General features: G+C 41.2%; 1 protein-coding gene across 6 annotated transcripts in view; it reads left to right on the forward strand.

Annotated features, from left to right (window-relative positions):
• Positions 1-25,016, forward strand: part of RAD54L2 (RAD54 like 2) — a 115,566-nt gene that overhangs the window by 37,806 nt on the left and 52,744 nt on the right. For 5 of the 6 annotated variants that reach the window (XM_059161032.1, XM_059161035.1, XM_059161031.1 and 2 more), the window contains one exon: positions 3,283-3,475. In XM_059161032.1, coding sequence (XP_059017015.1) covers positions 3,337-3,475 — 139 coding nt within the window. In that variant the 5' untranslated portion in view covers positions 3,283-3,336. Of the gene's footprint in view, positions 1-1,800; positions 2,554-3,282; positions 3,476-25,016 lie in introns of all 6 variants that reach the window. The other variant, XM_059161033.1, reaches the window with a different exon arrangement.

Genomic DNA, 25,016 nt, shown 5'->3' on the forward strand with positions numbered 1-25,016 from the left:
GATTTCTGTGTGGACTCTCCAAGCATTGTCTGCTTTGTGAACAAAGGCTTTGCTAGTACCTGTGTGTCTTTGTGTTTTTCTATTCTGTGTATTCTGCTCCCCAGGGGTGTGTCTTAGGGCTGTGCCCGCATGATTAATTTCACTGATTCTTGGCCAGCCACTGCTCTATAGACAGGTGTCGATGTTTTTGAACTTAGCAGGACAGAGGAAACTTTTCCTTCACTCTCAAGATTGCTGTAAAGGACTGGAGTGGGATTGGCTGTGGGTTTCTTCATAATTATAGCCTCCATTAGGAAACCCAGTGTATTAAACTGTAGACATTAACATATTACTTAGGGATTGAGTATTTACTTTTCAGAGTGGTTCTTTTTAGAGCTTCTTTAAATAGCTAGTTCTCCAGTTTCATTAAAATAGAATTTGATTCCCAGAATTTGCTTTGTAGGAATACCCATCCTCATTAAGGCACAGCACACCCATAATCTCTCCTACAGCTCCTCTTCCCTGGAGATTGAGACAGTTTCACATGGGTTGGGGAGCAAATGAGGGAGATGCATTTTTTCCTTAACAACTTTTTTCCTCTTGTCTGCCTTACAGTTCTGAGAGCTAATTTCTCAAGTCAGGGCTACCTTCCCTGTGTTTGAAAGGCTGTGCCCACTTGGAAGTGTTTGTGTGGGTGGAGCCCCATACAGACAAAATGTAATTGACTGCACTACTGCCTGCTAAAATCAGCTTTTCCCCTGCCAGTTTCCTTTTGTTGCTTTTTTGAAGGAGATCAGTAACAGCAAAACCTGCCCTTTACCTAGGTGGTGTGATTCTGAAGAGTAGAGAAAAGAATTCATTGTGTCATCCCTGTAATGAAATTTAGTGGCTCATGAAGGGTAGAGCTAAATTGGTGGGACTTAAGAAATCTGTCACTTTTCGGTTTATTCTCTGTTTGGGGTATCTGATACCTGGGTACTATTTTAAAGTTCTTTTTAAAGTGTTTTTTGAGTAGGGGCCTCGATCAATGTCTCATATTCTAATAATATGTGTGGTTGTTGATGTTTAATTGATGTTTGCTTCTATCTATCAGGAGCTTGGGGCTGTTTTGAAGATGTTCATTAACTGAGGGTTTACAGGAGGCTTCTCCTTGTTACTGTTTACCTCTTAAGTGATTGTCATTCTTCCACTACCGCACAATTTCTTCTCTAAAATGACAGGCATTCAGATTACCTAGAGATACTTGCTAATTAAAAATTGTCCTCTAAAAGCTGCTCCATAATCAGCCAAACACACTGTAAGCAAAACACTTACCTCAAGCAGTCTAGGATGAACCAGAGGGGTTATGCTGATTACAGATACTGACTTCCACTTAGAGTAGCTGCTGTTGAATTATCATCATACTCATATTCAGAATAAATTTCACTTCCAAAGCTGATGACATCTAATTGATTTATTGCTTCCTTTCTAAAACCTAATGAACCTAAAGACATAGGATTGTTACTCCCTTAGAAATTTGGAATCTGCTTTGTCACTCAGTGAATGATAGTTCAGCATTAGTTATATTAATTTCTATTTGTGGAACACCTTTCTTCCTTGTGCCTTAACACCCTTTGTAGGTGTTTTGGAAGTGCATTACTAATGCAAAAATTTAAATTTTATTACTAAATCATTTTACAGCTGTTTTTTTGCTTTCATTGCCTTGAGCGGCTAAGTACATGACCCATAGGGATACACACTTATAATTCCTATGGTTATTAAATAGACAGTCTTAAATTCTAAAGGATTCACTTACTTCATTTTGTTTCTGTTTCTTTTTAGGAGAACATAAAAGTTCTACTTCAAATTGTGTCTGGACCTTAGTAAGAGATTTCAGTTCTGGAATAGTTTTTGTGTTGAATAATTAGAGACTTGTGTTTTGGTTTTTATTTTGGGAGATGGGAGGAATTTTAGGATAACCTGATTGTGGATGTGGTTGTGTGTAGCAGTTTGTCTTAGAAAAGATTATTTATTTTGTGCTCCTTCCCCACATTTTATTATGAAAAATTTGAAATATATAGAAAAATTGAAAGAATTGGTTAGTGAATCTTTATGTTAACATTTTGCTAGTGCTTTTATCACAAAGCAGTCTGTCTAGCTTTCTCTTTGTCTTTTTTCCCCGTCAAGAAGAAATGACCTTTATAGCTAATAGTAAAGTAGAACAGTCAAGAGAGAAAGAGACAGACAGACAGACAAGTGCAGTACCTGGCGTATATTAGACATAATAGAGCAAGTTGACAAATGAGGGAGTGAACGTGAATGAGTGAATGATCTGAATAGGACATGCTTCCAGGTCCAGGATATATACAATTCCCACCTAATTCCCTGCCCTTGGGGATTTACTGTCTGGACTGGAAGTGAGAATCCACAGAAGGCAAAGCACTTTGCCAGGTAGCTCATATGAAGGCTTCACTGAAGGTCAGCATGGTCAAGCATGGCTGCTACTGGAGTTCAGAAGAGGAAGTATGACCCCAGAACACTGGGGCAGTTGACTGAGACTTCTTGGAAGAAATGGAGCTGAAATTGGGCTAAGAGGTAAGGCAGGGCCTGAGAACAGAGAAGGACACAGGAACATTCTGAGTCATGGGGAGTGTGAGGCTCCCCACATACTGGGGAGGAGTGCTAGTGTGGTGCCTGCTGGAAGCCTTGCTTTCAGGTGATTGGAAAGTATACGGTCTTCCAGATGGTGCTCGGAGGCAGCTCCAGGCAGGACCCACTCCCTCTTCCCTTGGCTCTCCTAGTTACTCTCATTCCAGGGCTCTGTCCATGCTGCTCATTATGCCTGGAACACTTCCCCTTCGAATGTATGTGTGGCTCCCTCTGCCCTCTGGCCTCTGCTCAGTGAGAACTCCCCCAGTCTCCTCCTGGCTGTGCCAACTCCCCAGCATGATTTGTTGTGTTTCCTGATCTGTTCCCAAAGCCTAGTGGTAGTGTCTGTGACTGTATAACCTTAATGTGTATATGTATGCATATATAGAGATACAAAAAAAATTGAAGGAATGAACAAGTGGGAGTTCTGATGCATAGAGTGTGTTTGTTTGGTCACTTTAAGACATTTTCTTGTCTAAGCAGTGAAGAGAAGCTTGAGCTGGGCAGAGAGTCACCAAAACGTGTATCAGGGTCAGTGCACTTGTGAGGAAGGTTGAAATTTGGGTATGGTTAGTTTGCCCCTCAGGGCATTCATCCTTGGCATTTTCTCTTTGAAAGACTCGTGTTCCTAATTGAAGTGCTTGGTGATCCTGATGCCTCTTGTCCTCCTTCCAGGACCCCTGCAGTGGATCATGAGTTGGTAATGCCCACTGAGGACCTCTGGGAGCCATGTCAGACGAATCCGCCTCAGGGAGCGATCCAGACCTGGACCCGGACGTGGAGCTGGAGGATGCGGAAGAGGAGGAGGAGGAGGAGGAAGTGGCAGTGGAGGAGCACGGCAGGGATGACGCGGAAGACCTACTGGATGGTGAGTGGCTCTAGCGAGTGACATAGGTTGCCTTATTTTTTCTTCTCTTGGGTTTTTTGCTGGGAGAACATGGTGTCTCCAATTGCATTTCTTAGGTCATCTGTTGTGAGAAGGTAGAGACTGGGAACACAGTAACAGTGAACTCATATGCTATTTCTCAAGAAATGGCTTGTTGTCCCTCTGCGTAGACCTCACTCCAGTCCTGGATGGACCTTTAGCATTTAACTCGTCTTTGACAGATGTGCAGATTCAGATTTGCAGATTTGAGAGTAGAGAATTCTTGCTCACTTCATGGATGAGTCAATGGCAGAGTCCTTGTGGAGAGACTTTGTGGTCTGGGGTCATGAATTCATGAGGTGACCACAGGTAGGCATGAGGGTAGCTGTGAGTTTCCTGAAATTATATTTACAGTTCTGCTTGTATGGACATGAGAGAATTATGTGGGGAGAGATTTTCAGATGATAGGCTCACAACTCCAGAATGCTTATTGCATCTCCTGTAGTGCTGCTCTGCCTCCTAGCCACTTCCAGTGACTGTAAATTATTCCTGATGAGAGAGAACTGCACCTCTATAGCTGGTAGGCACCCCTCTGGATTCCTGTTTGGCTCACCCCTTCCTTTGCTCACAGCTTAATTGCAGTGGCATTGACTTTTTCTTTTCATCTTCAGTCTAATGTCAGGTCATCCGGACAGCCACAGGGCTTCTCAGTTAATTCCAGGCTTTCATCGCATAGGATTTAGTTGTTTGTAAGATTCCTATTGACTGAGGAATAAAGTTTTCTCTCTTTATAACAAACCACCTTGGTAGGACGCAGCATTATATTAGGTTATCTTTGCTTGCATCTGAAGGAGCCTAGGAAGATGTGCTACTGCTTTTCTCCAGATTCAAGAAGGATGAACATGGATCCTCTTTCTTTGCTGAAGTACTATCTTCAGTTCTCATTCATGGTTATATGTTATATGGTTCAGGGATCAGTTTTCCCTCATTTAAACTATCTAGGAGTCTCTGCCCCATTTCTACTTCCCCCACCTCTGGCAAGGAAATTACCATTTTATTTTATTTTATTTTTTCTTGATATTGTTTGCTGTCCACTGCTTGTTTATTCAGTTGGAGTCTCCCCAGTTGGTTCTGCAGTTCCTTTCTATAAAGTAGAATAAGTAGAAGTAATAGAAGATAGTGCTGGAAGGGTATACCACCAGACTGCCTTGCTTGGCTCTCATGGTTCTTAAGATGGCATTAGAGTCCCCAGGTACTGCATCAGTTTTTGCTTTTTATCATTTGGGTTCTCAGAATTATATTTTAAGATACCCTCTAGAACTCTTATCAGGTTTAGATCGGATTTAGGATGCTACTGGTAGGTATGGTGGATATATACACATTGTCTTCCCTCTTAGCTTTTTGGAATTCTGCCTTCCTTGTTAGGTTCTTAATTATTAAAAGAAAAGCAGATGCTTCTCTGAACTTTACTATTATTTATTTAAAAGTGGTGAGAATTGTAATTTGTCTCAGAATAGTGTAGCTATGCAACTGGAGTGGGTTTTTTGTTTGTTTGTTTGTTTAGATTTTGTTTATTTATTTGAGAGAGAGAGATAGCAAGAGAAAGCATGAGTAGGGTGGTGGGGAGAGGGACAAGCAGGCTCCTCACTGAGCAGGGAGGCCAGTGTGGGGCTTGATCCCAGGACCCTGGGATCATATCCTGAGCCAAAGGCAGACACTTAACCACCCAGATGCCCCTGTAACGGAGTTTTTAAAAAAGATTATTTATACCATTCTCAGATGAAATAATTTTTAAAAATTTGAAATGAGTTATTTTTATTACTTACGAAGTTCAGAGTGTTAGAAAAAAATGCTCTGTAGGTGCTTTCTTCTTCTCTTGCTCTGCTAGGGTATGTTCTTGGATTTTGATCAAGGATCCTTTTGATGTTTCACAGTAGTGTTAGAGCTCTACTCACCCAAGCACTCCCAAATGGAAGTGATGCTTCTGTTACTTGTGGCAACTTTGCCGCTGTTTTAGAGCTTAAAGTTTTCCTGGTTCTCTTATTTTGCACACTCTGCAATTTTGCTGAACCATCTGAGACCTGTCCATTTCTTCAGTCTTACCCTTCCTGCCTTGGCTTGCTGGTCATCCCACAGTCTTAATGGGTAGAGCAGCCAGCTATTCTAAAATTAGGAATAGCTATGAATAGTTTTAGCTGGTATGGTGTGATGTGGCCTTTTTTTGTCTTAGAGCAGTGGTTCTCAATGTAGGATGATTTTGCCTCCCAGGGGACAATTGACAGTGTCTGAAAACACTGTCATGACTTCCATAAGGTGAGGGAGGAATGCTGCTGGCATCTTGTGGGCAGAGACCCGGGATGCTGCTAAATATCCTGCATTGCATAGGACAGCTCTGTCCTACACACAGTTATTGTCCCCAAGTATCAGTAGTGCAGAGGTTGAGAAACCCTTTCAGAAAGGAAACTGTTACTTGAAGTTTCATCTCTACTAGATGACAATAACTCACTTTTGTAGTGCTTCCTCATCATTTACACAAACATCTGAACTATCATACTCACCTTTTCAAAGAATTTTCTTTGGTGATTCCCTCTATTTGTGTTTGTTTTCTTTATAATTTCTGCTTTATAATATTCTTCCTCCTACTTCTTTTGGGTTTGTTTAGCAGTACTACCAAATTTCTTTTTCTTTTCTTTTTTTTAAAAGATTTTATTTATTGGGGCCCCTGGGTGGCTCAGTGGGTTAAAGCCTCTGCCTTCGGCTCAGGTCATGATCCCAGGGTCCTGGGATCGAGCCCCACATCGGGCTCTCTGCTCTGTGGGGAGCCTGCTTCCTCTTCTCTCTCTGCCTGCCTCTCTGCCTACTTGTGTTCTCTGTCAAATAAATAAAATAAAATCTTAAAAAAAAAAAAGATTTTATTTTATTTATTTGACAGTGATCACAAGTAGGCAGAGAGGCAGGCAGAGAGAGAGGGGGAAGCAGGCTCCCTGCTGAGCAGAGAGCCCGATGTGGGGCTTCATTGCAGGACCCTGAGATCATGACCTGAGCCGAAGGCAAAGGCTTAACCCACTGAGGCACCCAGTTGCCCATTACTTCCAAACGTCTTAAGAATGTGCTTACCAGGGGGTGCCTGGGTGGCTCAGTGGGTTAAAACCTCTGCCTTTGGCTTGGGTTTCTGGGATAGAGTCCCGAGTAGGGCTCTCTGCTCGGCGGGGAGCCTGCTCCCCCGCCCCCCGCCTTTCCACCTGCTTGTGATCTCTGTCTGTCAAATAAATAAATAAAATATTAAAAAAAAAAAAAAAAAAAAGAATGTGCTTACCAGGGCGCCTGGGTGGCGCTAACAGACAACTAACTCTTGGTTTTGGCTCACGTCATGATCTTAGGGTCATAATATCAAACTCCACATCAGGCTTTGTGTTCAGCAGGGATTGAGATTTTCTCTGCCTTTCCCTCTGTTCCTCTCACTCGTGCTCTCCCTCTCTTTCTCTCTGTCTCAGATAAATAGATAAATCTTTTAAAAAAAGAATGTGCTTATATTTGTTCCCCTAATAAAAACAGTTAAAACTATTAATTGCCCTCTAAATACTGCTTTAGTTCATCCCCTCACAAGCATTTTGACACAGTTTATCTTACTTATCTTGATAATCCTAGGTGTTAGGTAGGGCAGATACACTTTAGAGATAAGGAAATTGAGGCTTAGAAAGGCAAGTGACCCACTCAGTATGACTTTGCAAGAAAGTGGCAAAGCTGGGCCTTTGGTTTCCAACGTGGTACTCCTTTTTCAAACCCATGCTGTTTGTGAGACCATAGGTTCATATCATTCCCTTGCCTGTAATGGGTTGCTTTCTCTCTTAGTTTGTGCTGTGAAGGAAGAAATTGATTAATACTATTGACAGAGATGAGAAGTAATAGCATGAGTAAAGGCATAGTAGAAAGGCAGGTATGACATATGCTAGAGAATGATAACCTACTTGCTATAGAACTGGACACATTAGGGGAATGACCAGAGTGAGACTGGAATGATAGCTTGGAATCAGTTTAGGGGGGAGTTTAGAATTTGTTTTCAAGGCAGCATGGGAATTGATGGAAGTTTTTACCAAGGAGCATTCATTAAACCTTTGATTTTTAAGAATGTTATTTAGCAGTATACAGAAGAGATGGCCTGTAGATAGTGAAGACCAAATAGGTCTGTGGTAAAACTTTATGGGAGGGATTAATGAGATTTTTGAACTGTTGGGATCAGTTAACCTGCATAGCAGGAGTAAATGGTCAGATTTGTTACAGTAAAATTTATAGGACTTGGTGACTTGTTGCATATGTGGGGCAGGTTGAAGACAGAATAGGTAAAGTCTGGGGGAGATGATGAAATCTTTTTTTTTTTTTTTTTTTTAATTTTATTTATTTACTTGACAGAGAGAAATCACAAGTAGACGGAGAGGCAGGCAGAGAGAGAGAGAGAGGGAAGCAGGCTCCCCGCTGAGCAGAGAGCCCGATACGGGACTCGATCCCAGGAGCCTGAGATCATGACCTGAGCCCAAGGCAGCGGCTTAACCCACTGAGCCACCCAGGCGCCCGGGATGATGAAATCTTTACAAAGGCGGAAGAATGGGGTAGATAGGAAGTAGATGGGGGAGTTAGAGGTATTTTTAGCTTTGCTGCATTATATGGGGCATTGTCTCCCCCTTGGTATTGACCTTTGAATGTTGACTTGTGGGATAGTAGTCTGACAGCATGGAGGCTTTGGCTCTTGGGGAGCACCATGATTTGGTTTTTAAAAAGGTGGGGAGAAGACAGTGCTTTCCAATTTCTAGCATACTGGGGGGCTCTTGGCGTGTTATAAGACATTTTGGGTTTTTTTTTTAAGATTTTATTTATTTGACAGAACAAAGCGAGAGATCACGAGCAGAGGGAGCAGCAGAGGGAGAGGGCAAAGCAGGCTCTCCGCTGAGCAGGGAGCCCTATGAGGGGCTTGATCTCCGGACTCTGGGATCATGACCTGAGCCGAAGGCAGACGCTTAACCATCTGAGCCACCCAGGCGCCCCTGGATTGCTTTTTCATTTCCCTGTTTTTCTTCTCTCCTAATGCATGTGTTATATTTTCTCTATTCTCTTGGAATGGTGGGAGAAGTTAGGTGTTAGCACCTTTGGGACCTATCATTATCAGAGGCAGAAGTTCAAAACCTGGTGCCTGTGGTGCCAGGGTGGCTCAGTCGGTTAAGCATCTGCCTTTTAGATCAAGTCATGATCCCGGAGTCCTGGCGTTGAACCCCTGATTGGGGGGGGGGGTGGTTCCTGCTCAGCGGGGAGTCTGCTTATACCTCTCCCTCTGCCCCATGTCCCCTGTGCTTGTGCTCTCTCTCTCTCGAATAAATAAATAAAATCTTTAAAAATAAAACAAAATACCTGGTACCCCTGGAATTGGCTTTCCTTATGCAAAAGTAGTTTTTCTGGCCCAGTATTTTCTTCTAGCTCAGCTTCAGGTCCAATATCTTGCCCTAGATAAGGTATTTTGAAATATTTAGATGAAGAGAACTCCTACAATAATCTAGCTTTTACAAAAAAAAGTTTGTTTTCAGTTGCCATTTAATGTGTTTCAGTGAATGTGAAAGTGTGGCATGGCTGGTTCATGTCAGAGTCCTGTGTGTACTTGGCTTTGTAAAGAGATTTTCCTTTGCCTTGGTGTTTTGTTGGCACTTTTGTTTTTCTCATTATTACTGCGCTCTAATCCTACAGTGGATTCTTCATTTCATGGCTTTAGCAACCATAAGTGATAAAGTTTAGATCAAGAGATATTTCCAAGGGTTTTCCTGTCTATATACATGGCAAAAATCTTAACATCTGTTTCCCCAAGGTAGCTTCTTATACCCCTGCAGCAGGGAGACAGAAGAGAAAAGTAGCAAGAAACCTGGGCCTAAATATGCCCTTATAGGTTGCACTGGCAGAGGACATGCTTAAAATTAAAAAAAAATTTTTAAACAAGAACGTCATGTGTTTCTTATTAACATCTGGATTAATGGATCCAATTCCTGATTTCGCTCATTCTGCAGGTGTATGATGAATCTTAGTTAATAGTATGATTCCCCTTCCACTACCACTTGTATTTGTTGTAGGCTACTTTTATTCTTGTGAAATATTTGCAAGGAAAATCCAGATTCCCCATTCTTTCCTACGATACGGTATTTTTACTTCATTACTTGTGCGGGTTTTTTTTGGTCTTAGCCTGGTTCTCCATCAGGGTTGTGGGGCCACCACCACTCTTCTTCTGAGAGCATTCTACTCACCCAAGCTGTTTGGCCCATGTTATGAATAGCCTTGTTAAGCTAAGACAAGAGTAGGGTTTTTCTAAAGGAATTTTACTGGAGAAAAGACCAAGCCCTTAAAGAACTTACTGGTTGGGGCGCCTGGGTGGCTCAGTGGGTTGGGCTCACTGCCTTCGGCTCAGGTCATGATCCCGGGGTTCTGGGATCGAGTCCCGCATCGGGCTCTCTGCTCAGCGGTGAGCCTGCTTCCTCCTCTCTTTCTCTCTGCCTGCCTCTCTGCCTACTTGTGATCTCTGTCAAATAAATAAATAAATTCTTTAAAAAAAAAAAAAAAAACGAACTTACTGGTTATTCTAAGAATGATTGCTTGCCAGAGGGTTTTATTTCCAAACTTGCTTCCCCAGGTTGCAGTAGACATATTGGGAGTTTATGGAGCTTCAGGATGAACATGACAAACTTGTTAGAGTGTCAGTTTTATCAGGAGATCGGGGGAGTGGTGTTGGGGGTTGAGACTTTTGTACTTTAACTGGTAAGGAATTAAAAATATTTTTGTAATGAAAATTAAGCATAGAAACCACAATTCATATGCATTTTTAAGGTAAAATGGGATTTTTTTTTTCAAATAAATTTTAGAGTATGAGTGCTTTTGTTTTTGTTTTTTAAACATTTTATTAATTTATTTGACACAGAGAGAGAGCAAGAGCACAGGCAGGGGGAGCAGCCGGCAGAGGGAGAGGGAGAAATAGGCCCCTGTGGAGCAGGGAACCCAATTTGGGGCTCAATCATAGGACCCTGGGATCATGACCTGAGCTGAAGGCAGATGCTTAACCAACTGAGCCACACAGGTACCCCAGTTTGAGTGCATTTTGAATGGTACCCTGGGAGTCCCAAAGGGATAAGCACATTTTCTGTGGGTATTTAGGACTCTTCAGTAGAAAAGTTTGAGAAGTCCTGGTTTAAGTTAGTCAAGATCTGGGCACAGACTGCCTTGATGGGTACATCCTTTTAGAAGGTGAAGGCTGCTTTTTTGTTTATTTTATTTTTGTCTGTTTTACATGACAAATCAGGATACTGAGATACTGGAATTGAAACTAGATATGTGCCTTCTGGAACCTGCTTCATGCTATCTTGTTGACAGAAAGCCAGCCTCCCTGGATGTCAACTTTGGCCTTAGGCTGACCTCCTTCATTTTGGATCACTGGGTAGGGAAAGCCGATCATCTTCTCAACCCCTAGATCTCAGACTCTTCTGCAGGGAGTTTGCTTTTTGCTTTTTCTCTGACCCCATTCTATTTGTCTTCTTTGCTTACAATGCAAAGAATCGGGTAAAGTGTTCTAGGCAGAGGGCCAGGGCAAAGCCCTGGTGTGGGAACAGATTTGCTTGTTTAAGAATCAGGAACGTAGAGGCCATGATGGCTGGAGCATAGAGAGGAAAGGCCAGAGTGGTCTGGGGTGAGATAGGAAGGGGCCTGAGTATATAGGGGCAGTGGTGGCAGTTTGAAATATACCTGGAATCCTGGGTTTATTTGAGTTCTGACTGTTGCACTTTCAGATTCTCACTGTGAGTTCTCGACATAATCAGTAAATAGTAGCAGTCTGCAGGAAAAGTTATGCTGTCTGAGCGGCTGCAAGTCAAAGAAGTGTGGGGAGCTTCTAGAAATTTGTACTAAGTCAGAATGGGTGGTTTTGTTTCATAAAGAATTGTACCTGGGAGTAGTGAGTTCAGGAGTCTAATGGGAATCCTACCCAATGTTCTCTTCCTCATATGGAAGAGGGCCTTCACAAGGCAGCATAAGTTATGGAGTTATAGTTTTCACCATTTATTATGGCATCTCTGTCACATAAGACATCCTTACTTTGAGCCTAGATTTATTTTCTAAGAATAGTTTTAAAGAAACTTTATGAAACCTGTGATTGCGTAATGTCCTAGATCTAGATCCTTCATTGGAGAGTGTGTTTGGAATTTGAATAATATTTCAAAATCTATAATGCCAAATGGCTTGTTGACTTTACTGTTTAATAACTTTGTGATTGTGAGTAACATATGCTTATTAAATAAATATTGGAAATACATAGTATTATAAAGGACACAAAAATCACATGTAATTCCATCAGCCAGTGATAGCAAGGTACTTCGTTGTAGTTTTCCCAGCCTTTTGCTATGCAGATGTGTATTTTTACAAAACTAGAATCCTGTTGTGTATCCCTTTTTGCATGTGCCATTTAAAAGTCTTCATAATTATAGTGACTTTGTAATTCCATGGCATTTCACTTATTTTTACTCTTCTAAGCTTTTATTTATTTATTTTTTAGGCAGAGGCTTAACCCACTGAGCCACCCAGGCGCCCCCTAAGTTTTTATTTTAAAAAAATAAAAAATAGGGGCACCTGGGTGGCTCAGTGGGTTAAGCCGCTGCCTTCGGCTCAGGTCATGATCTCAGGGTCCTGGGAAGGAGTCCCGCATCGGGCTGTCTTGCTCAGCTGGGAGCCTGCTTCCCTCTCTCACTCTCTGCCTGCCTCTCTGCCTACTTGTGATCTCTCTCTGTCAAATGAATAAAAAAATATATAAATAAAAAAATAAAAAATAAAAAATAGGGAAGCGTATAACACCAAGAGTGAACCCTAATGTAAACTATAGGTTTTGGGTAATAATAATGTGGTAATGTAGGCTCATCCACTCTGTGTTACAGATGGACCACTTTGCTGGGTGATATTGATAATGGGGGAGGCTATGCATGTATTGGGGCGGGTGTATTTGATAAATCTCTGTACCTTCCTCTCAGTTTTTCTGTGAACCTAAAACTATGGGAATATCCTGTGCCTCCAGTCTTTTATCCAGTGTTTTCAGTTTCCATTGATGATTCCTGCTTGTATCACTTACTAATATGGTAGCTGCAAAATGGTGATTTTTGTGATTCTATATTCCTTTTACATTTATTTGTATTTTTTGGTAAAGATGAGCTCTCCCTCCCCACTTTTATTTTTCTTCATCCTCCTCCTCATTATTATTATTATTTATTTTTAAAAAATATCAATATGGTCTCATCCTTTTTTGAAAAATTCTGTGTGATAGAGGCACCTGGGTGGCTGAGTCACCCATGGTTAACCATCTGACTTCCACTCAGTTCATGATCTCAGGGGTCCTGGAATTGAGCCCTGCATGGGACTCCATGCTCAGTGGGGGGTCTCCCTCTCCCTCTGACTGTCCCCCTGCTCGTGCTTCCTCTTTCAAATAAATAAAATCTTGAAAAATTCAGTGTGATAGAATCCATTCCTCTTGTTCATTTTGATGCTCAAATTGTCCCAGAGTTGGCTAGTGGGAGCACCTTACAGCTAATTTCACTGTTCCTTTGGACGCATTCCCTATAGTTTGTGTGTACTTCCTTTTCTTTCTGGCACAGCAGTGTTCTAGACCTTGCTTGTATTTTCTCTGTTCCAACCTGGGAACTGGCTTTTTCTCCAAAGATTGTTGGTTTCTTTTAGAGGGAAATGGTACTTAGAAGCTAAGATCTGGGCTATACATATGCTCATTACTACTGGAATATTATTGATTATAGGCTCTTTTGGTCTGTAGAGCCAGGAAATACATTTATTTAAAAAATTGTGTTCATAAATAGTGCTCTAAACTTTAAAACTTCTATTTCCTATTTGTATCTTCCTCCCACAGTGATAACTTGGTTTTCAGCATCAGTGTATTTATTAATTTGCTTAGTTTTACAGTAGGTTCAAATAATTTCAGATGTTTTCGCTACAAACAATAAATCTAAAGTTCAAGAGTTTTTTTTAAAGATTTTATTTATTTGCTGACAGAGATCACAAGTAGGCAGGAAGGCAAGCAGAGAGAGAGGAGGAAGCAGGCTCCCTGCTGAGCAGAGAGCTCGATGTGGGGCTCGATCCCAGCACCCTGGGATCATGACCTGAGCGGAAGGCAGAGGCTCCAACCCACTGAGCCACTGAGGCACCCCAGTTCAAGAGTTTTTTTGCAGTTTTTTTCTTTTAATATATCCCACTAAGCTATTTAGAGTATTGTATAGTTGGATTTTTGTTTTTTTTTTTCCCAGCCTTATTAAAGTTTAATTGTGCTAGGTATATATCCCTAAAATTATCATCAAAATCAAGATAATGAGCATATGCCTTACTCCTGAAAGTTTCCTTATTCCCTTTTGAAGTCCTTCCCTCCTTTTCCTGCCCTGTGCCTAGTGAACCACTGATCTGCTTTCTGTCTTTATTGATTATATTTTGGTATAAATGAAACCACATAGGGTATTTTCTTTGGGGGCATCTGGCTTCTTGCACTCAGCATAATTAAGATTCATCCATGTTGTATATATCATTTGTTCATTTCTTTGCATTTCTGAGTAGTATTGGATAGTATAGATATACCCCAATTTGTTTATCCATTCTATATGGGTTCTTTCTTCCTCTCTTCTTCCCTTCCTCCTCCTTTCTTTCTTTCTGTGTTACTATAAAGGAAGCCACTATTGAACATTTATATATAAGCCTTTGCATGGATATGTGCTTTCATTTTACTTGGATAATGGATTTTGTCATCTTTATTAGCTATCCAGGTCACGGGGAATTGGATAGAACTGAGTGAGAATAGAACATAGTGACATTTTGCTAGAGACTTCCCTTTAGATTAACCATTAATGTTCAGTGAATAAGATTATTTATCTTCCTGTAGCTCCAGGTGACTGTTTTGTAGCCCACAGACCAACATCTATTTACAAGACTCTCAGAGTAGACTGTTAAATGCATTAGTTGAAGTGAAGTTGTTGTTGGTTGTTTTTTTTTTTTTTTTTTTTTTTTTTAAGATTTTATTTATTTGAGAGAGAGAGAAGGAGAGGGGCAGAGGGAAACCCAGGCTGTTTGATGAACAAGGAGCCAGACATGGGGCTCAGTCCTAGGACCCTGGGATCATGACCCGAGCTGAAGGCAGACACTTAATTGATTGAGCCACCCAGGCACCCAGAATGAAGTTTTTATGAGAAAGGTACCTAATAGAGTCTTTTAGGAGCCAAATTGTGTAAAAAGCTGTGTAGTCCAGTGAGTCTCAGTGCCTAAAAGAGTGGTGGGTCCCAAAAAGAGAACAGAGGACATCAGGAGAGCAGTACAGTGTGTGAGTGGCAGAGGAAAGGAATGCATTCATTTAGTCATTCAGTAATATTTATTGAGCACTTTTTGCTAGGCAATGTCATGGGTGTTGGATATAGAGCAGGGAATAAAATTGCCTCTATACAGGGGATTTCTATTTATTAGGTAGAGACAGATGATAAATACATAAACAGGGTGTCAGGGGGACTAGGTAAAATATAAATGTGGTGTGGTTCTATTTTATGTAGCATGGTCAAGAGAGACCTTACTTGATCAGGGGACTTTTGAGTGAGCCATGAAGGTAGGGGGCTAGACTGGTGGTTGTCTAGGGAAAGAGCATTCAAGACAGGTAGGATAGCAGAAGCAAAGATCTAAAGGCAGGAGCTTTCTTAATGTGTGGAAGAAACAACAGGGAGCCATGGTAGCTGAAGCAGTGTATGCTGGGATGAGGGTGATCGAAGAGAGACCATGGGATCAGACTGCATGGGCCTTATTATGTGATGTGGGAGCTGCTAGACCGTTTGAGCAGAGGAATGAGATCTGGTCTAGGTTTTAAAAGATCACTGTGACTGATATGTCAGGAGCAGGCTAAGGGAGATAAGGTCAAAAGACTAATTAGGAAGATACTGCAAAATCCAGGCAAGAGGTGATGGTGGCTTGGTGGTTAGTAGTTGAATTCTGGATATGTTTCGAAGATAGAGCAATAGGATTTGTTGATGAAGTGGATGTAGATTGTGTGAAAGAGAGAAGATAAGGATGGGTTCCAAAGCTTTTGGATTGAACAACTTGGATGTGCCATTTTCTGAGCTTGGGAAGATTGGGAGAGGCATAGATTAGAGACAGATAAAACTTTAGTTTTGGAAACATGTTAAATTTGACATGGTTTATGTCTCCAAGTTGAGATGTCTAGAAGGCAGTTAGATTATGGAGTTGAAGTTCAGAGGAGAACTCTACATTGATGATAAAACGTGGGCTATATCAGTATGTAAATGTATGTCATGGGACAGGATGAGATCATCCCAGAAATAAGAGAAGTGGCCTGAGTGACTAAGAGCTGGACACTCAAAGGTGGGGAGGGGGATGAAGATGGTCTAGGAAAGAAGACTGAGAAGAAATGGCCACTGAGGCAGTAGGAAAGAGAAAAATGCTATGGTAGCCCTCACCCTCCATTGTATTTCACAGCAGCTGTGATCAACCATGTTACTTAAAGATAAACAATAGCTAGGATAGTGTGAGGAGTAAGAATTGACTGTGGATGCAATATTTGCAAATCAATCAATGTGATACATCACATCAAATAAGAGAAAGGATAAAAACTATGTCATCATTTCAATAGATGCAGAAAAAGCATTTGACAGAGTACATTCATTCATGATAAAAACACTCAATAAAGTAGGTTTAGAGGGAACATACCTCAACATAATAAAGGCTCTATATAAAAAACCCACAGCTAATATCATCATCAGTGGGGAACAACTGGGAGCTTTTCCCTTAAGGTCAGGAGTAAGACAAAGATGTGCACTCTCGCCATTTTTGTTCAGCATAGTACTGGAAGTCCTAGCCACAGCAGTCAGACAACAAAAAGAAGTAAAAGACATCCACTTCAGTAAGGAAAGAGTAAAATTTCCACTGTCTGCAGATGACATGTTACTATATATAGAAAACCCTACAGACTCCTCCAGAAAACTACAAGAACTAGTAAATGAGTTAAGTAAGATCACAGGATACAAAATCAACATACAGAAATCTGTTGCATTTCCATACGCTAATAAAGAAGCAGCGGAGGGAAAAATTAAGAAAAGAGTCCCATATACAATTGCACCAAAAATAGTAAAATACCTGGAAATAAACTTAATCAAACAAATGAAAGAAGTGTATTCTGAAAACTGTAAGATATTGATGAAAGAAATTGAAGACGACACAAAGAAATGGAAAGACATTCTTATACTCATGGATTAAAAAAAGAACAGATATTATTAAAATGTCTATACTACCCAAAGTTATCTACAGATTTAATTCAGTCACCATCAAACTACTAATAGCATTTTTATTGGACCAGAAAAAATAATCCTAAAATTTGTATGGAACCAAGAAAGACCCCAAATAACCAAAGCAATCTTGGGAAAAAAAATTTTTTTTGAAGGTATTACAATTCCAGACTTCAGGTTATATTACAGAGGTGTAATAATCAAACCAGTATGGTACTGGCACAAAAAATAGACACACAGATCAATGGAACAGAATAGAAAGCCCAGAAATAAACCCACAATTATATAGTCAATTAATCTTTGACAAAGGAGGAAAGAATATGCAATGGTAAAAGGTCTCTTCAACAAATGGTGTTAGGAAAACTGGACAGCTACATGCAGAAGAATGAAAGTGGACCACTTTCTTACACCATACACAAAAATAAACTCTAAGGACCTAAATATGAAGCCTGCAACCATAAAAATCTTAGAAGAGAGCACAGGCAGTAATTTCTCTGACATTGGTTATAGCAATATCTTTCTGGATAGGTCTTCTTGAAGGCAACGGAAACAAAAACAAAAATAGACTTCTGAGACTTCCTCAAAATAAAAAAGTTGCACAACAAAGGAAACAACCAACAAAATTGAAAGATAGCCTACAAAGGGGAGAAGATATTTGCAAATGACATATTTGATAAAGGGTTAGTATCCGAAGTATAAAAAGAATTCCTACAACTCAAAACTGAAAAAAAAAACCCAAATAATCCAATTTAAAAATGGGCAGAAGAGATGAACAGACTTTTCTCCAAAGAACATATCCAGATGGCCAACAGACACATGAAAAGATGTTCCACATCATTCAACATCAGGGAAATGCAAATCAAAATAATAATGAGATATCACCTATACCTGTTAGAAATGCTAAAGTGAAAAACAAGTTTTGGCGAGGATGTGGAGAAAAAGGAACCCTCGTGTACTGTTGGTGGGAGTGCAAACTGGTGTAGCCACAGTGGAAGACAGTATGGAGATTCCTCAAAAAATTAGAACTACCCTAGAGTCCAGGAATTGCAGTACTGGGTATTTACCCCAAAATTACAGAAACATGAATTCAAAGAGATACATGCACCACTATGTTTATTGAGGCATTATTTATGATAGTCAAATTATGGCAGCAGCCCAAGTATTCATCAGTAGATGAATGGATAAAGAAGATGTGTGAACACACACACACACACACACACACACACACAGGAATATTATTCAGCCACAAAAAAAGAATGAAATCTTGCCATTTGCAACAACATGCATGGATCTAGAGAATATAGTGCTAAGTGAAATAAGCCAGTCAGAGAAAGACAAATACCATATGATTTCACTCATATGTGAAATTTAAAAAATGAACAAAGGAAAAAAAAAGTCACAAACCAAAAACCCAGACTCTTAACTATAGAGAACAAACTGATCCTTACCAAAGGGAAGGTAGGTGGAGGTATGGGTAAAATAGGTGAAGGGGATTAAGAATAGACTTACCTAATTTTTTAAAAGATTTTATTTATTTATTTATTTATTTATTTGATAGAGTGAGAGAGCACAAGAAGGTGGAGCAGCAGAGGGAGAGGGAGAAGCAGGCTCCCCATGAGCAGGGAGCCTGACACAGGGTTTGATCCCAGGACCCCGGTATCATCATGACCTGAGCTGAAGGCAGACGCTTAATCCGCTGAGCCATCCAGGTGCCCCAAGAATAGATTTATCTATTTTTTTTTTTTTTTAAGATTTTGTTTATTTGAGAGAGAGCGTGCATGAGCAAGGGGAGGGGCAAAGGGAGAGGGAGAAGAGGATTCCCCACTGAGCATGAAGCCTGATGTGGGGCTTGATCCCAGGACCCTGAGATCATGATCTGAGCTGAAGGCAGCTGCGTAACTGAAAATGCCACCCAGGTGCTCCAAGACTAGACTTTTATTGATGAGCACTGAATAACATATGAAACTATTGAATCACTGTAATGTACACCTGAAATTAATGTAACACTGTTAACTACACTAGAATTAAAATTAAAAAAGAATAATTAGCTGTTGGATTTAGCAGCATGGGAGTCCTTGGTGTCTTTGATGAGCAGTTTTAGTGCCCATGACAGGGGCTTAAACAAGAACAGGTGGAGAGAAATTGGAGACCCCAAGTATAAACAATATTTTGAGGAGTTTTGGTATAAAAGGAAATGAAAAAAGCTGTAAATGAAGGGGTATCTGAGATCAAGGAAAGGCTTTTTTAAAAGTTAAAAGATCTTATCCTTTGTTGACTTTTTGCCAGTGGGGCTTATTAGGTAGGGAGGGAGAAATGGATGATGCAGGAGAGTTGGGGGACAGTACCTACTGGCTCAAGCCACACCTGAGAAAAAGCCTTTGCTTCAGTCATAGTGTTTGATAGAGAGGAATGCCCCTCAGGGCAAGGTAATCATCTGCATCTAAATTTTTATGATCTTGGGCAAGACCTTGCTCAGTCTTTAGGTTCACTTCCACAAGATGAAATTCTGCCACTTGAATCTAGATCTGTTTTCTTATTCTGGATGAAGACAGAGAAGGATGTGCATGTTTTTAGGAACAAAGAAGAATCACCAAAGCAGAGAAAAGGGCTGCGAATCAGCATGGAATGCCAGTTTAGCCATGTGACTGAATGTAATACAGACAGCATTTCAGCATTTTTTTCTCAACTTAGATGACCAGCACCATTCCTTAAATTACGGATTTAAGACATTGGTGCTTGGGTTGCTCAGTCAGTTAAGCATCCTACTCTTGGTTTTGGTTCAGGTCATGATACCAGGGTGCTGAGATCTAGTCCTGCATCAGCCTCAGGACTCAGTGTGGAGCCTGCTTGTCCCTTTCCCTCTGCTCCTCCCCCTGCTCACTCACTTGTGTGCGCTCTCTCTCTCAAATAAATAGATAAAATATTTTATAAAAATTACAGATTTAAGGGGAGCCTGGGTGGTTCAGTGGGTTAAGTCTCTGCCTTTAGGTCAGATCATGATCTCAGGGTCCTGGAATTGAGTCCCACATCAGGCTCTCTGCTCAGCAGGGAGCCTGCTTCCCCCCCCACTGTCTCTCCATGCCTCTCTGCTTACTTCTGATCTCTGTCAAGTAAATAAATAAAATCTTTAAAAAAAATTACATATATAAGATTAAAAAAAAACCTTTTTGTTTGAGTAGGCTTCATGCCCAGCGTAGAAGCCAGTGTAGGGCTTGAACTCACAACCCTGAGATCGAGAACTGAGCTGAGATCAAAAGTCATATGCCTAACTGGCTGAGCTACCCAGGTGCCCCAGGACAGATTTTTTTATTCTGTATTTGTTCTCTCCTCCTCCTCTCCAACCCCAGAAAGTTGTATCACCTTTTCCCGAGACAACTTGAATATTGTTAGACTGATTTTTCAGAATAACCTAAATCAAAGACTTTAGGTTGACTTTTTTTTTTTTTTTAATTTAAATTTTACATAGCTAATACACAGTGCTGTATTGGTTTTTGGAGTAGAATTCAGTGAATCATCACTTACATATAGCACCCAGTGCTCATCACAACATGTGTCCTCCTTAAGAATGCAAACTGGTACATCCACTCTAGAGAAGAGTATGGAGATCCCTCAATAAGTTAAAAGTAGAACTACCCTACGATCCAGCAATTGCACTACTATATATTTACCCAGAGGATACAGAAATACACATTTGAAGGGGTACATGCACCTTGATGTTTATAGCAGCATTGTTAACAATAGCCAAACTATGGAGAGAGCCCAAATGTCCATCAGTTGATAATAAAGAAGGGGTGTGTGTGTGTGTGTGTGTGTGTTCATGTGCGCACATGCACACACAATGGAATATTAGCCATCAAAAAGAATGAAACTTACCACTTATAGTGATGTGGATGGAGCTAGAGTGTATTACGCTGAGTGAAATAAGTCAGTCAGAGAACGATAGGGTGATTTCTTCTTAGAAATGAAGTAGTGTCAATTTTGATTCAATTTCCTGTCCTCCTTTTCTGCATGCTAGGCTTAAAGACACAAAGGGGCAGAGTTTGGGTGTGCTGGGGGCAGAAGATTGTTTTGTAATCTGCATCAGGAAAGCATGTCAGATACTGACACAGTTGTTCAGAGTGACTTTGAAGGACCTTTAGCCCTCCTTCCCAGTAATCCAGGGAGTGGGAGCTTCTGATTATAGGTTTAATTTGCATTTCTCTGATTACTTAAGTTCTTGGCCTTTTTCCATATGCTTATGACCGTTTTCACTTTTGTAAAGTGTCTGAACACATTTTTTGGAGCACTTTTCTTCCCTTTCATCTATTTCTTATTGATTTATAGAAATTCTTCGTATCTGGATATGAACCTTATTGGGTACACATAAATACCCATCTTTCCCTTCTGTATTGCTTGATTTTTTACCCTCTTGTGTTTTCTTTTTCGGGCAGTTTTTATGCTCCTTTTTTAAATTGTATTTTTGATGAGTAGATATTTTAATTATAATGAAATTGAATTTATTTTTCCCTTTATGTTTAGTGCTTTAGGGCTACCCCAAGGTCATAAAGATATTCTCCTATTTTCGAGAAGCTTTAAATGTTTTACCTTCACATTTAGGTCAGTGATCCATCATGAACTGATTTTTGTATGGTATGTGGTTGGGGTCAAGGTTCATCCCTCTCTTCCCCAAATATGATTATCTAATTGATCCGGCATGCTGCATTGCATTTTCTTGTACCTTTCATTGTAAACTGAGGCACAGTACATATGTAGCTCTGTCTCTAAACTCTGTTTTCCTTCCACATAATTTCCATGAAGGGAAATGGGAGTAGAGGAGAAATTATGCAGAGTGGTGGCCAAGAATGAGAGCTCTGGAGACAGATCAGCCACTTCAGTTCAAACCCTCTCTTTACTACTTAGACCTTTTTGAGCAAGTTTTCTTTCTGTAAAATGGGAATAATTGTAGCATTATCTACTTAAAAGGGCTGTTTTGAGGACTGAGTAAGTTAGTGGTATGTACATGTGTATGTATGTATGGAGACTCCATGCCTGGCACAGAGTCCATGCCAGGCCCAGACTCAACTGAGATCAAGATCTCAGCCGAGACTAAGAGTCTGACACTTAACTGACTGAGCCACCCAGTCACTGCCATGTTTCTTGTATTTGTGACATGAATAAATCTAACTGATAACAAGCCTTACTGGTCGAGTGAGCCCCAGTGCTCTGAGAGCAGGGCTGGTGACTTGGAGCAGTTATTGTATGCCCTCGGGCATGACTGGGTACAGTGTGTTGGGTCTATATCTCACAGGGCTCACCACAGACCTGGTGCTGGGCCCACAGCCATTCACCAACTGCTTTGTCTGTCCTGACTTCAGACTTCCCAGCAACCTTCCTGAAGGGAAGTTCTTTAAGTATTTCCTGAATTGTCTTCTGAAGTCTTAAAGTAGTCTTCGGTCCTGTTCAGAGTATAGAAGCAGGATGTGCTAGTTTCACATAAAATTCCCCTAACAGCGTACCAAGAGAGAAAGCAGCAGTTATTAACCTTTTCTCCACAGGTAGTATTGACAGGCACTGAAGCCTAGCAGTGCTGGGCACACACTGAAGTAAAAATAAAAAGGAAGAAATCTAGGAACGCTTTCAAGAGGCTAACCTTTAGGCAGACACCTGAAAGAGAGTATCGGTTAGAAGTAAGTTAGAATCTAACATGTACTTGTTAGATAAGGAGATGGGGAAAGGAGGGACACAGCATCCTGCTTTGGAGACTAAAGAGCATGGAACGGAGGGTTGTGGGTGGAGGGAGGTACTTGGTGGTCAGAGAGAAGGCAGCAATCAGGAAAGGCCTGATGGATTTCAGATTTTATCTGAAGGGCACAGGGAACAATTTTAAAGTGTTTTTAGAAGATCCTGGTGGTTAGAGACTGACTGGAGCAGATTCAGAAAACTCACTCTTTTCTGCAGTGTGGGTTGAGGTTGGCAGGGAGCAGTCAGGAGGCAGGGAGACTCTGGAGGCTAGAGCAGGAACCCAACCAGGTAGTACAGTGGTGTGGAGAGAAGAGGAGAGGGATAGTTAGGTACCTTCTTCAGGCACAGAACTCATGACTACATTTGAGGAGAGAAGAGGAGAGAAGGAAGGATGAGCCTTTTTTCCCTTGAGAGTGACTGGGTATGGTGGAGCTCTAAAGAGTTGCTACTCTGTGGGGTGCAAGGTGCTGGGAGAGCCACTGTGGAATGTTCTTTCACTATAGAGACTTTGTACTTCCGTTCTTAGCCTTTCTTTTTATTTTTAATTGTCCCCTTCACCCATCAGGAAGCAAGACTGCAGTGTGCTTCTGGCTAAGTACACATTTTCTTTGCATTTTCTACAGCCCCACAGAAAACTTTTTTTTTTTTTTAACTTAAAAAAAAAAATTTATTTGACAGAGATCACAAATAGGCAGAGAGGCAGGCAGAGAGAGAGAGGAAGAAAAGCAGGCTTCCCACTGAGCAGATAGCCCGATGCGGGGCTCGATCCCAGGATCCCGGGATCATGACCTGAGCTGAAGGCAGAGGCTTCAACCCACTGAGCAACCCAGGCGCTCCTGTTGTTTTATTTTTTAAAATGATTGGTCAGAAAGGGTCTTACCTGTCTTTCTCTGACCAGAGTTACTCTCTAGCCTTTTGCATTCATGGAGTTAACATTTAAGGTTGCAACCAACAAGACTGTTCCGAAGGTCTGTGGTGTGCACTAGTTTACTGTTTTGCCAAGGTCTGACTTTCAGTGATGCTCTCTTGAGACTGGGCAGCGGGGACTGGTGATTGGCCCTGCCCTCCACAGCATCTGCTCCTCAACCTACCCTGTTCTCAGCTCTCAGATCAGAAATTCTGATCATTAAGAGTTTGAAGGGATCATTTAAATGTTTCAGTTACACGTGAATGCGTTTTGTAAGAAAATCATGTGCTGTAGCTGGGTTCTCATTTTATGAAGGTATCTTCTTTTTCCTCCTGTGCTTTCTCACCATGATGTCTGTTGTGAAGTCTGATGGACTCTGTATTTGTGAAGCTCCAGTCTTTGTTCACAGCCTCTTCTCAACTAATGAATCCTTCTGGGAGTTTTGTGGTTTTGTTTTTTTTGTGGTTTGTAGCTTCAGTGCTTCAGCGTGTTCATCAGTAGAATGGAATAGTAAAAAGAGTTCTGTTGATTACCCCGCCTCCCCATACAGGTTACTAGCATGCTTTTGTTTGTCCATTGGACCAGTTTTACTGTCTTCTTCATTTTTGGTTAACAGGTGTAAGAACAGATTTTGGAGGATTATCACCTTAGTGGGTGTACCCAAGCCCTCTCAAAAGAAACGAAATGAGCTGTTGATATTTATTTCTCTTTGCTCATTCCCTCTTGAAAGAGGCAGCGCTTGGGGCTACTGGGTGGCTCAGTTGGTTAAGCGACTGCCTTCGGCTCAGGTCATGATCCTGGAGTCCCGGGATTGAGTCCGGAATCAGGCTCCCTGCTCAGCAGGGAGTCTGCTTCCCCTCTGAGCCTCCCCCTTCTCATGCTCTCTCTCTCATTCTCTCTCTCATATAAATAAATAAAAATATTAAAAAAAAAAAGAGGCAGCACTTATGCCATCCTAGTTTCCTCTTGCTTGTTGTGGACACCCTTAAGGGGGTTTGGCGGAGTTTGCATGTTACGGAAAGATTAATATGTTCTTCTGTGCTTCTGGCACCATTTAAAAGTGGATTTCCAGGTGGGGGAATGGGTGTGGGGCTTTACCAGCTGAGTTCCAGAGGGAGGAACTAGGCTTGTTCTCTTCATTCTTCTTTTAAAATCCCTACTTTGGGAAAGCAGAGATCCTGTTTGCCCCTCTAAATCTCAGCTCTCAGGCTCAATGGGAATGCCAGGAGATTGCTTTCTAGCCTCCTTGAGAAAGTCTTGCCAGTTGGGAGTCTCGATGAAGAGGAGGAAGCCCAGCATGGACTGACATGGCCCTTGAACCAGCTCCAGTTCTGACACCTCTTTCTGGTTATATAACATCAAGCAGCTGCAGCTTCCGGAACCACCTTATTCTTTGTAGTGCTGAATGGCAGGTGGAGGAAGCACTGACCCTTTAGTGATTCCGAAGTTACCAGGAATAATTTAAGCTTGAGTATTTAATTCTATTTTTATTTCTCCCTTGTTTGAATCACTCATACTTTGGGAAACAAGCAAGGAAACATTCCATTGCTTGTCTTCCCATAAGATCCCTAGCCTGTTC

The sequence above is a fragment of the Mustela lutreola genome, chromosome 2 (assembly GCF_030435805.1).
Source record: "Mustela lutreola isolate mMusLut2 chromosome 2, mMusLut2.pri, whole genome shotgun sequence".
NCBI classification, from domain to species: Eukaryota; Metazoa; Chordata; class Mammalia; order Carnivora; family Mustelidae; genus Mustela; species Mustela lutreola.